The sequence below is a fragment of the Gallinula chloropus genome, assembly GCF_964237585.1.
Source record: "Gallinula chloropus genome assembly, chromosome: 7".
Taxonomy (NCBI): Eukaryota; Metazoa; Chordata; class Aves; order Gruiformes; family Rallidae; genus Gallinula; species Gallinula chloropus.
The window spans coordinates 13,983,162-13,996,185 of record NC_140092.1 but is presented as its reverse complement, the minus strand read 5'-3'; the positions used below and the strand labels follow the sequence as shown (position 1 = coordinate 13,996,185).

The 13,024-nt window shown below is 40.8% G+C and overlaps 1 protein-coding gene across 2 annotated transcripts in view; it reads right to left on the bottom strand.

Moving 5' to 3' along the window:
• Nucleotides 1-3,258: 3,258 nt before the first annotated feature.
• UBE2K (ubiquitin conjugating enzyme E2 K) overlaps nt 3,259-13,024 on the bottom strand; it is a gene marked incomplete at its 5' end in the record, with an annotated part of 40,977 nt that continues 31,211 nt past the window's right edge. For both annotated transcript variants that reach the window (XM_084266947.1, XM_084266948.1), the window contains 3 exons: nt 3,259-4,627; nt 4,969-5,097; nt 8,579-8,678. In XM_084266947.1, the coding sequence (XP_084123073.1) occupies nt 4,553-4,627; nt 4,969-5,097; nt 8,579-8,678 (304 nt within the window). In that variant the 3' untranslated portion in view covers nt 3,259-4,552. The remainder of the gene's footprint in view (nt 4,628-4,968; nt 5,098-8,578; nt 8,679-13,024) is intronic.

The window sequence follows — 13,024 nt, the reverse complement described above, 5'->3', positions numbered from 1 at the left end:
GAGGAGGAACATCACATCACATCACAGTACAGTGCAAAGGATTTGCAGGAGTTCGGCCAGTGAGCAGAAATCTGAAGTCGAGCAGCTACCCACAGAGCGCTGCGGCTGGGTAACCCAGCAGGGAGCAGAGCGCCTCAGGACAGCCGCTCTCGGCAGCCTAACCCCGAGTCAGCTGATGACACCAGCGCCACAAACAGGAAGAGCAAAGCGACATCATCCACTGATGGGCTCGGAATAGATGGGAAAGCTACGAAGACAGAAGCGACTGGCCCTTTGCCTCGCCTCCTGGGAAGGGGAGGGGGATAAACAGTGGAAACGTCTGCGTGGTCTCCCCAGAAAAAAAGCTTTCGGCACCCAACGAGCATCTTGATTCTCGTGCTTTAGTCCTGTGACACCAACAGATGGCTCAGTGCATGCACCTTCCCTACCTACCCTGGAGTCACCGCCCATCGAAACCATACAAACCCGACCACTGGTCAGGAGTCAGTGGCCACACTCCTCATCAACTGTACCAACAGAACGCAGCAGGAAAGGACACCCCACCTTCTCTTTGCATCTGCTCACCAGCAGACCAGGTAAAACTAATTCTCATTGTTCAATTATTTAAGGTTTTCCCCTTGGGCAAGGCTCAAGCCCCAGCTAGCTTGTGTGGGTGCCTGGGAAGGAGGCGAGGGCCACGCACAGAGTTAGGACTCCCCTTGCACTGACAGCAGAACCTTTCCCCCTCACAGTGCACAACCAGGGCAGGGAACAAGAACTCGCCCTCGGAAGCAGGTTTTGATTTTCCCTCTCTTCCATGGTTACATCAGCCATCCACATGCTCTGAAGTGCCGAGTCTCATTCACAGCTCCAAGCTTTAATTTGCATAGTTTAAGTGTTTCTGTTCCCCACACCATGTAATGTAGATTTGGCATTACCAGGTAAACTTCTTTCTGGCTATTTAATTCCTCCTTGCAGATAACAACAAGAAGTCACTGTTCCAATACCAATTCACTCTGAATACAGTTAAATACATGGTAGTGTTAAAAACCCAAGACATATTCCTACACTGTTAGTACCTAATTGCTCAGATAAATACTTCCAATTACAGTCAAGGCTCTGTGGTAAGCTTTTTTTTTGTTAATAATAAAAAAAGGTCAAAGTTTGGAATATGCAGAAAGAACAGCACCAAGCTGCATCTTCCCAGAAGGATATGTTCTGAGTTTTCATCTCCAAAACACACCGGTCTGTCATACTGAGAACACAGCTTGTTCGCAGAAGCAACGGGAGGAAGCTGTGAATTTGGCAAGTGGGGGTGGGATACAGTCAGGGCTTTTGGCACTCGTGGGGATAGCAGAGGATTTTGGCAATGGGAAGGGCATTTCTCTGCCCTAGAGCAAAGCTGGAGGTTACTTTTTGAGGAACCAGGCAGAGGAGCTTCTTGCTCCCCACCGACAAAACAAGGGGCAAACCGCTTCGCTCAGCGCGGGTTACAGCCTTCAGCAGGGAAGCCTGGCAACCAGGGACCTTCGTTATCAATGCCTTGTTTGGAAAAACAGGGTCATTTGAACTTAAAAATTACTGCTTCTAGCTGTCTTCTTACACAGAGGAAGACAATGCAGGGTTTATTTGTACTTGGAAAGCGACTGTACCCATGGTTTATGTTCTTGTTGTAAGGAGCGGTAGATGCGCAGCCCGAGTCTGCAGCTGGAGCAGACTGCGTGGCACCTCCACATCTGCCAACGCACAGGGCCCTGAATGTAGCAACAGTCAGTCACACACAACAGAACTACCCTTCTGTATGTACAAACCCACACAGATAAACTGAACACTAACAGCAAAATGCCCAGGGCTCAGCCCCAGCTGCAGTGAAACTAACCTCGTACAACATTATCCCTATATTCAACTCTGTTAATTACCAAGAATACAAAAACATTCCTTATAAAGGACTCACATCTCAAAATTCAGAGGGACTTCAGACCACAGGTGTCTCCACATGCTGGGTCAGGTTTCCATCCCAGCTCGGTTCTTGAGAAGCTTCCTTCCTGCCAGCATCTGAGCTAGCATCAAGGTATCTTTGCTACCAAGCACAAGGATGGAGGACAAAAACCTGTATCCAACATCTATACACAAGGGGGGAAAGGGGAAAGATGAGTGTTTTGCAGTAGAGAAGAAAATGAGGTAACTTCATGAGAGAAATAAAACTCAACAGGGCATTGTCTCAGAGGTGAACACGCTCACCTAAGAACCTTTTCCTCTCTTCTTCCCCTCCCCCAGCTTCCTTTACCCCTTCACATAGTGCTGGAAAAGCCTCCTGTTCTTAGGAGGCTCATCAAAAGACACATTCAGAAGCCCATAGCCGACAAGTTTTATGTCCCCAATAAGGATTTCCAAGTTCTTTGATAAACAGCAGCGCAGAACAAGGGAGAGTAGTCAGCAATTCACAATTACCACCAGGGTAAAAAAAAAAGTGTTGATGTAACCAAGAAGTTCTTAGCCTGTATAACAGAAAAGACAGCGACTTGAGATTAACACAAGTGGCCTTTTGCCACAGTGTCCCACTGCCCCTGGTTTCACCTGGCAAACCAGCTGAACAGCAGCAGCCTCTTGTTACAAAAATAAATAAATATAAGGAAAGACAAAACAACTCGTTTCCTTTGGCATCATTGCAAATGATTTACAGGAACTCAAGAAAACCCCAGAAAAAAACCAATCACTGACTACACCTTAAAAAGCAGTAAGTATAAAGACTAAGCAAATGCATTTAGTATTGCACTGATATGAGTTCAAAGTATGTAAATACTGCCGGTGCCCTGCAATACTCTAAAGTTTGGGCACAGACAGAGCAGTACAGGGCACGTCCCTGAACTAGCTCACTCTCTACAGCTCTATTTTACGGTTCTGCTCCAAATATTTAACAGATACAAATAAGGTTCCTGATGTCCTCTAGTATGATTTATAAACACGTCTATGAAACATGAAACTATTTCAACTTGTACTTCACAGCTCCAGAAAAATCCCAGAGACACATATTTCCTTTCCCCACCCCACTAATCCACTGTTTAGGAGAAAAAAAAAATCCCCAGAGTCATGACTTACACAGTACTCCGTTATCCACCATCCCCACTCTCTAGTCTCAGGATTTCTCCCAACTTCCTTGTCAGATACATTCTCAAGAGTCAGCATCATATTCACAGAGACATTACAGCTCTCTTTAAATAGATGTACTAGTGTTTGAAGTTGCAAAACTAATAATTTTCAAGCTTTTGCACTCGGGATGAAATGTCATTTTAATACGAATAAAGACTGACTGTATGTACAAGCCAAGGTAAGATTTCAGTTCTCGTTTATCAGAAACATCAATCCAAAAGAAAGCTAAATTGAGAACACACTTCTACTTCTATGAGCATTTGAAGTATGTACAGGAAAAATACCAACACAGCCTCCATGTGTCAACTAGAGAAAAACGCAAGCAAGGATGAATGTTGAAGTACCTGGTAAGCAATCCTTAAGTTGAAGCCCAAAATAAAGCTAGAAGAGCGCTGCAAAGCCCAGCTGATTGCATCATATCAAAGCACTCAAAAGAAAATGGTTTTCAATTCTCAGTATGCTAGAGAATTTGCTTTTTTCCCCCTCCTGCAAACCCAGCAAAATCATATCATCCAGAACATACTGAAGAACATTTTACATCTATTGACCACAAAAAAAAACAAAAGAAGAAAGCAAACCAGCTCCATCTTTCTGTGCTATATGGAGACGTGCTCCTGGCGACACCGGGTAGGAAACATGATGGGTAAGAAGAACTACTGAAAATTCAAAATATATTATTCAAAGGGGAGCCTAGACTACTGTAAATGGCACACATAATACCTACAGATGATGAAACATAAACTAGGGAGGATTTTTAGCTGCGTGGTGTAAGGGAGAGGAGAATCGGGCTTCCCCAATTAATAAGCTAGAGAGAAACTGGCTCTGAACAGGTCACCATTTGGAACTTTGGGTAAGTCTTGAAAAGTCTTTCAGGAGCAAAAAGTCACAAGAACACTCGAGTATTTCAATGGTGCTCTCTCCAGCGACCCTACCTAATATGTCTATAAGTACAAGCATGCAAATATAGGTCAATCCACAGGCACATAGGATCCATGTTAAAAACAGTAAGATAGCTGTGATGCGTGGCACCAACAATTTTGATGACTAACACTCAAAAAAAACAACGTTGCTTTCTGAATTACTAAATCAAAACCCTGCAGCAAGTTCCTGCTAGTCTTCGTCACGCTGCTAAGCACTAACGTAGGCATGTTTCCCCCCAGTGTTTTAGCCGAGCTCAAAGAATCTTTACAATATTTAGTAAGAAAAAAAAATTAAAGTATTTCCCCTTTTTAAATTTACACAGACGTTTAATTAGCTTTATTTACAGAGCGGTTTTTTCAGTCTCCAATAGTGCCTAGATAGCATCATCAGGCAAGAGTGCCAGTTTTAAAAGAGAATCTATATAGAATCCTAAAAATAACAGATGGTGATGCTCCTCCAGAAGGGGTAAGCTGGACTATTGAAGCAGCTCTCTCTACATGGCTCAGTTACTCAGGAGTAATTCTGTTGCAGTCTCTACATCCCATGATTTTGAAGACAAGGCCACTATTACTGCATTCTGCAATGAGAAAACAAAAGCAGTAATATTTTCAGTGCATGAACCTGCAGCTCTGGTAAGTGGAATTAAGACTTCACAGACTAGCTGGAACACATTAGTTTACCATGTAAGTCCTAACTAATAACGATAGGAAAACTGTTTCAAAAAAAAGCAGGGTAGCTCACAAGTTGTTAGCAAAACTTTAGGAGTTTTAAAATACTAATTAGCAAAACAGAATGATTATACCTACAAAAGGTCATGGAATTAGTGAGTCAGCTTTAGTGTGCTAATGTCTCCCTGTACTTAGATACACATATTTGCCCTGCCCCTACTGAGAAACATTTGAAGTTGCATGTACTTACCCTATCAAAGCCCATAGCACAAAGGTTTTCTATTTTTTTGGTGTATTCCGGACTAGAAACTGGTGCTCCAGCATACACATGTGCCCAAAGTCGAGCTGTCTGTTTAAACATTTCTGGATTTTGTTTGTACTAGACAAGAGAGAGAGGGGAGGGGGGAGAAGGGGAAAGTTAAATCAACTCAGCAATCCACCCAAAAGGCAAGATGATATGGCAGATTCCAACCCACCATTCTTTCTACAGGATCTTCAGCAGTGTTTCACACTGATACTAATACCATTTTTTGAAGTGAAATCTGGAGGCAAGGATTACACAGAGAGCAAACCCATGCAAGCACCTGATGCAATGCATGTGCCTTTAGGTGAGGTCACACAACACTACAGGCTGCTCCTGTGTACTGCTCCCAGCACACCCATCAGAGTGAAACAGCTATATTTAGCACAGCTACAGACAATTTATATTCGGTGTGACAGAACACAAATTATCCCTGTTAACATCTCCTGACTGTACATACTGCACACAGCTCTAATGTATCCCCCTGATCACCTTAAAATACGCCTGGCTTTACACACTGTGAGTAGGCCTGCTTCCTCCTGTGAGTAAGGATACTGATAGCACATGTGACAAAAGAAGGGCTGAAAAATGGGTGAGTGTGTGCAAAAAGCCAGGAGGCTGATATTTACCAGAGGGGGGGAATCATACAGGATATGTAAATATTATTTTGCACCAATGAACAAGATTTTAATTAAGAACAGAATGGACCTTATCACAGTTTTCAGCCTGCATCAAGAACCCAAAAGCCAAGAAAGTGGGTCATCCATCAAACTGCACTCAGAAAAGCAAAATGAGGTTCTTATTTTAGCAACTTTTGTATGTAATATCAAGTTTCAGGGTTTTGTATTAAAAGAGACTCTTTCCCTTAATCATTTTTACACTTTAAAACCCCAAAAGAGTAGGTATTCAATTTTAGCACGAAGTAATAAGACAGGATTGAGAAATACATTATTCAAATCTTTAGATGCATTCTAAGGACAGAAACAGGGCTGATGATCACTAAGCATTTTCTTCACACATGAAAGACATCATTCTACCTCTAAAGCACTGTCAGAACAAATATAATGCTTCTCACTGCTGTACATTTCATTTCACCTCTCCTACAGCAACTACACCACATTGTGAGCTTTGTATACATCCCACTAATTCTGCTCCACATGGAGTAATCTGTGTGTTTACTATATGATTATTGATGGCATTAAAATAAATGAGACACAATCCATTGTGAGCTGTAAGTCACTGCATTATACAGTACTCTAATAAGTTTCTTTGGTTGCAATTAACTAGAAAGAGAGGAAGATTTAAGTGAAGCTTCAGTAGCATCCTGAAGTACCATCATCTTCGGCTCTTGAGATCTTCCTCCATTTTTTTTGTTTTAAATCATTGAGAACACTGTCAAGCCTAGAAAGCAACTAGCTGAAGTGCAAAAGATCAGTCATAATTGCATTTTATTCAGAACTTAGTGTCCTACAAATCCCTTTACTTAGGTATCTGTAAATAATCTATAGCTTCTCACCAAACTTTGGAAAGCCTGAAGGCACCTGTTATTGATGTCTCTAGATCAGGAGTCAGAGGCAGTTAGTGTTGTCGTACTTAAACCCAACAACTAGTTGAAGTTTTAACACCAGGCAGCTGGTGTCTGAAGATACTGCTGTTATTCAAACAGGAGATATCCCTGGGACCCAACTCTTGGACACAGAGCTTGCAGGACACTGCCATGGACCTGGACAGCTCAGAAGTCTAACACATAGTGTAGTAAATTAACATAATGAAAAATTAGTCTAGAAGATAACCAGTCCCTTGTGAATTTTTGTTCTGGAAAAAAATAGCCAAACAAACTAAAAAAAGACCCAAGCACCAAATGAAACACGTGAAGGAACTGGATGTTTACAGCCACATCTCTCAAAGACCTTACAACCACTTTCTACTTCCACACACGTGCTCCTGACTCAAAGCCAAACCCCAGCACAATTTTCATGCTGGTATTTGCAGGGCATAGGAAAAACAATCCTCCCCACATCAGTCACCCCACAGTGCCACTGGACACATCCACACAGGCACCTGAGAGGCAACCTGAAAAAACTGCTCTTCAGTCTCTGGGAAGCATTGGAAAGTTTTTTGTCAAGGGAAAACCCTCCTGACAGCTCAAGTGCCTCTAGGAGGCTTAATGATTCCCCTACAAAATTCTACCACTGGGGACAGAATGGGAGAGACTTCTCTTGTTCTTTATCAAAAAGAAGAGTGATTTGGTTTAATAGGGCACACATCCAGCAGGAAAAAAAAAACCCAAAAAAACATTGCAGGGACATGGCTGGTGGCCTTGCTGGCCTCTGCAGCAGTTCTCCCTGTGCAGAGCAATTCAGCCTGACAGAGCTGTTCAGGGACATTTGTTCAGAGCAGCCCTACAGCACCACACATTCCCAGCAGCCCCCACAAGCAAGCCTCCTCAACTTACTGCTGAGCATGGAAGTAGCAACTGGTAGTGCAATAAGCTACCTCCAACCTCCACGTTTCCCTCCAAAACCTGGGAGGTTTGATAATGTGCTAATCTATCACACTGCACAGACTTTCAGAGGGAAGGAGCATGCACTTTCTCACCCTATCCTGAAGCATCTGGATTTACAGGGTATACAGATGAGATTGATGCAGGAGGAATCTTACTACTTGCTTTGTTCTTCTACTACTACAATATGCCCTTCCCACCAGCCAGTGGGGAAGGCAGGCCTTCTCTCTCCCTCCCTCTCCCCAGAGTAAAAAGGAAAGCACCAGCACATACTTGGGACTGCTGAAAACTGTCAGACTTAAGTTATGGAATGACTGTTCCTATTTTTCATCAACACTTTCAGCAGAACCATGTCAGCCCTGGTATGGCATAAGAGCCAACTGACATTTTATTGTTATTACTTTTTTGTAAGTTATTGCTACTGCCTGAAAAGCAACAAATCCTGGTGATTGTAGAATTCTACTGATACCAATTCATCCAGTGACTAAAATAGTTATCCCAAGTACTTGCAAAGGTAAAAATACATAGGGTGCTTCATCCAGATAAACTGCTCCTCAGGATTAAATGCAACAGTAAATCACTAATGTCACAATTCATAAAATTTTGACATTAAACAAATACAATGCTCATTGATATTCATATTATTCTGGAAGAGGAGCTACATAAGCCAAATGCAATGAACATCATCAAGTTAAAATTCACTTTAAACCAATACAACAACATTTCTTTTCTTATGCTAGAAACCTAAGAGTTTTAGAGGTAAGTTATACTGGAATTAATTTTGCTATGCTGTTCTTTCCCGACACCTCTGACAAGCTAAGTAAGGAACAAAACTAACAAAAACCTCCTGACACTCCAAAGAAACTGTTACTTACTTTGGATTCCAGAGAGTAAAGAATACAAAACACTGTAGTAACTCACACTTACTGTAAGGCAGTTTTCTAATAAATTATTAAAAAAATTCCAATAAACTCTTTCTCTCCCCCACAGTTTGGGACCAAATATGAATTAGTGAAGGTTATAGAAGTGTTATTCAGTGTCAACTGAGCATCTTACCTGATTTGCCACTACTGCATCTTGTGGATCATCTGGTTCTGCAGCTGCCAACAATGCTTGCAGTGATAACAACACTGTTCTTAGAGTCATTGCTGCTGCCCTAAAATTAAAAAAAATTACTTTACCAAATCCCATGCCTGTACTCACCTTTGTGGCTAGACTACTATCATAGAAAATAGCAAAGTACATGTACAGGTTTTAAATCTAAGAACTGTAATTTTCTATAGGTATTAGAACACCACTGTACTTAGATATACCTGTGCATGTGTTTAAGCAGGGTTTTAAATGTGGACTTTCTTAAGCTTTCGGAAAATACAGTCTTTGATTTCACTGTGGCCACTTAACATTCGTTTCATCTTGGGGGGGGGGGAGGGAGAGATAACCACAACACCAACTTGAAGTTTGTGTTGTCCTTCCTTACTACCAGTAAGCACACCTTGCGTAAGGTATAGGTACAGAACTGGTAGCCCATGTGTGCTCCCTCTGCTGGCACTCTTCATAGCAAAGCAGTGTGCACAGAAAGAGTGACCTACATTTTAAATCATTACAACAGATAAGGAATTTGATACATTAGGTATCTTTTGCACTGCATCAGTTTTAACATGTCATTTTTCAATAAAACATAATAATTTACATATATTATAACTAGTGATTCCCCAATAAAAAAGTTTGGCTATTGAAGAACATGCAATTGAAATTCTCTCAGCTTCCTCTTATTTCAACCTGATGCGACTGTTGGAAGCAGGAAAACGTTCTGCAGGCATGGTGGTGCTGCAGAGTCACCTTCACCCTTGGGAAGAATCCTGTAGAAGGTAGCATAGCTCTAGAAACAAACTATAAGGTTCTAAGTTGTCACCATTTATCTTGAGCTCAAAGTGTATTCAAAGTAAGAGGCTTTAATATTAGAAGGGGAAAACCAAATATGTTCATAAAGGTCAATAAACAGAAAAGTAAAACTGTTACACGCTGTAAAACTGATGTTGTAACATTTAAAATATACAATTGAATTAGATTTTGATCATTAATACCACCTCTGATCTACCATTTCAGCTGGCACACACTGGGAACCAAACAAGTACCCCATGGGATCTGAAAGTTCAGTATGTCACCTGATTTAAAGGGTTAACCAGACTTTTAATTGTTGTGGTGGCACAGACAGATGTTTTAAGCCAACATATAGAACTGCTTCAATACTAGTAGAAAGGTATGTGAGAAAACGTGGCATCTTAGATTTGAGAGAAGTAGTGATGGCACATGACATGCCAGAGGAAAACTGTGAAACACAGGCACCCAATTTCTTACAGACAAACCATGCAATTTTTAATCAACAAAATAGCTTCTTGTTTTCAGAAGACTGAAGGAGCGCGTGGGCAAGGGTTTGACCTGATGATTTAAGACAGAAACAATTTGCAAATCTATTTCCAGTCTCAGATTTCAGAAAAGTATGTATTTTCCAGTAGCCAGGAACAGCACTGAGGTACTGTAGCTCAGTACACCGATGAACTGAGAATAGATGGTGGTAATGTGTCAGAGGTACATCTGTGACACCCGAATATTGTATTTCTAGATGCTCACATTTACAGCTTTCCTGCTCTGTTACTAACCATTCAAACATGGCATTCTTCCCTAATTCTAATTCTAGAAGATTTTTCCTAGAAACTCATTTTTTTTCAGCTTGATAATCATCACTGAGCTTTCACAGTGCAGTGTTCTACATCAAAACGCAAGTGAGAAACATCCCAAGTGACAGAGATTTTAATTAGCACATATTGTCTCATTCCAACTGCCACATCAGCTTGAAGTCCCTGGAGCTGAACTTTGCAGACTTAAATCTTCAAAACCCCCTGATGCTTTTGGATCTGAATTCTGACAAACCACAAAACCTTCACCACATGTAGTTCTCCTTTCCCAACCCTTTTCCTTAGTTAACTAAGCATTCTTTTTTTCCATAGTTTCAGATTCTCCTCCAGTTAAATTTACCTATTTCAGGTTCCAAGCTGAATGTGTCTTCCAAACCAAAGAATACTTCTTTAAATTACAAAGATGGGGATTAACTAATAAGATTAATCAGATGAAGAACACCTTGTTACTGAAACATATCCTCAGCTGCCTGACGAAGGCCTAGCTAACACAGTAAACAGTCTATGAAGCATCTTGTTTTCCCACACCTCAATCACACACACAAACACCTCAGTAAAAGAACACAGTAATAATTCTGGCTTTATACGTACCTACGTTATTTTACTATTACAATTTACTGTTCTTTGTGATGGCCACTGATTTACACTGTCTTGAAATTAATCTGTTCAACGTACACATTGATGATGCGACTCACAGTGGCACCAGCTTGTATTAAATGAATGTAATGCAACATCTTCACTATTCCAGCATCCAAGTGTCCCAGAGTCTTCCAGGCCTTGCTACACTCCAATGGATTTAACCATTTTTATTTTTATGCAGTGAATTTCAGGAACCACCACATCTACCACACACACTATAAGACCTGAAGTCATTTTTCCCAGTTAAGTGATTTTATTACACTTAATGCAGCATTAAGGCTAGACTTAAACAAAATATCCATCAACTGTAACCGATACCCTAGTTAGTCACCAAATAAAAGCTGCTCTGTGCTTCCCTTTACAGAAATCCTTCTACTTGAGACACATCTGAAAATCCTGCCGTTTAGAGTGAGAAGATGACACAAAAGGGGTCGCAGCCACTTGTGCTACTTTTACACACAATTTACTTCCATTTACACCGTACCTTCTAGGAGTAGAAAATACACCTTGGGGAGCAGGGGGCATTACTGAGGACCAAAGGTGCCAGGGACACCTAGAACACAAGTTTATGCTGGCTCCAGCTATGTCTGGCTTTTAAGACTGCCCTTTCAGTCCCTGTTCTTCTGCTAAATTTGCAGATTTTTTTTATATAAAACATACTTGAACTTCTGTTCTGACATTCCAATTTCAAAATGAGTAATAAAAATAAATACCTCATCCATTTACATATGCAGATGGCTATATGTTCAGAGAACTCAAACTCTAAAATAATAAGTTTATAGACAAGACCAGTTTAGCTATATATGTAAAAAAGGTTTAAAAATGTAGCTTACAACTTATTTTCAAGCCTCATGTCTCAAAACTGCTCTCATCTCATGCATAATAAGAGGAAGTCTTCATTGGAAACAAGCACTTAGAAGTATCTTTAAATTGTAAAAGAAAACTTGTTACAGCGTCAGCTGCTGTTTGTATTTAAAACATGAAATTAAAGTTTGTGATTAATGGCAAAGAAAATCTGACATATTTCATATAACTAATGTATATTCATGTTACATCTACCTTTAGGATATCAATTCATTTTCCCAATCAAAAAAGAAAGCTTTTTTGTTATTTTCTGTAGTCTTAATTTTTGAGACACAAAATTAAGATTCCAAGATAAATTGGAGAGCTAGAAATAGATTCTCATTTCCCAAGTACCTTAAAAAGCTTTTCTTCCTCCCCATTACCTTCTTTTAGCAGAATGAAGTGAATAGAGATGACTGCCCAGAACTACATTTACAGACACTACTAAAACAAGACCTGACCCTCATCAGAAAAGAGAAAAAACCAATTCTCATGATCAGTTCTGCAGCAAAATCTATGCTGCTAGTGGCACAAAACTAAAAAACCCAACTCACCATCCCCATCATATCTCCCCTCAAGCTAGAGAGGAATGTGCTGCAAAAGCAGCTGTATTTTCCTTAAAAAAATTTCCAGAGGAAAGATACATTTTCTGTGTTTTCCACTGCTCCTCAAAGGTTTACTTTTTCAGAACAGGATCCTAAAAAAGAATTAATTTCCAGTTGTTCTTATATTTGAAGTTTATTTCTAGGTGTGGATTTACACCCTGCATCTCATGGAGTTAAAGCAATTCCCTTTGGTAACTCAGGCTAGCTGCATGCCTGGGTTTTGTTTTTTCTTTCCTTCTTCCCAAAGGCAAGGTTTTGTCCTGACAGACTTTCTTCTCATCTGTTCTTCACTACAGCCTTGCAATTTTCTTGGAAAATCTTTTCCAACGCTTCACCACCCTTGATATTCTGTAAGCTAAAATGAATGCCCAGTCTTTCATTGCAGGTCATGTTTCCCTGGACTATCATTCTTGTTACTTTATTCTGGGTTTTTCCTATGGTTCCCATCTTTCTTGGAATACAATGCTCACAGTGGGCAGGACACCACTGCAATGAAGCCTGACCGATCGTAAATAAAAAGCAGGCAGCTTACTACCCTCAGGTCTGCAAGTAAAAGTTCCTACCTACACCCCAGCATCCTATCTGCCTTGCACAGAACATTACAGCCTCTCTGCTCCATGACATAACGGGCTCCAGCTTTCTCCTGAACTTTACAATAACCCTTGATTCCCACCCCCAATCCCAAAATCCTGCTTAGCAATTACTCAGGCTTGCAAGTT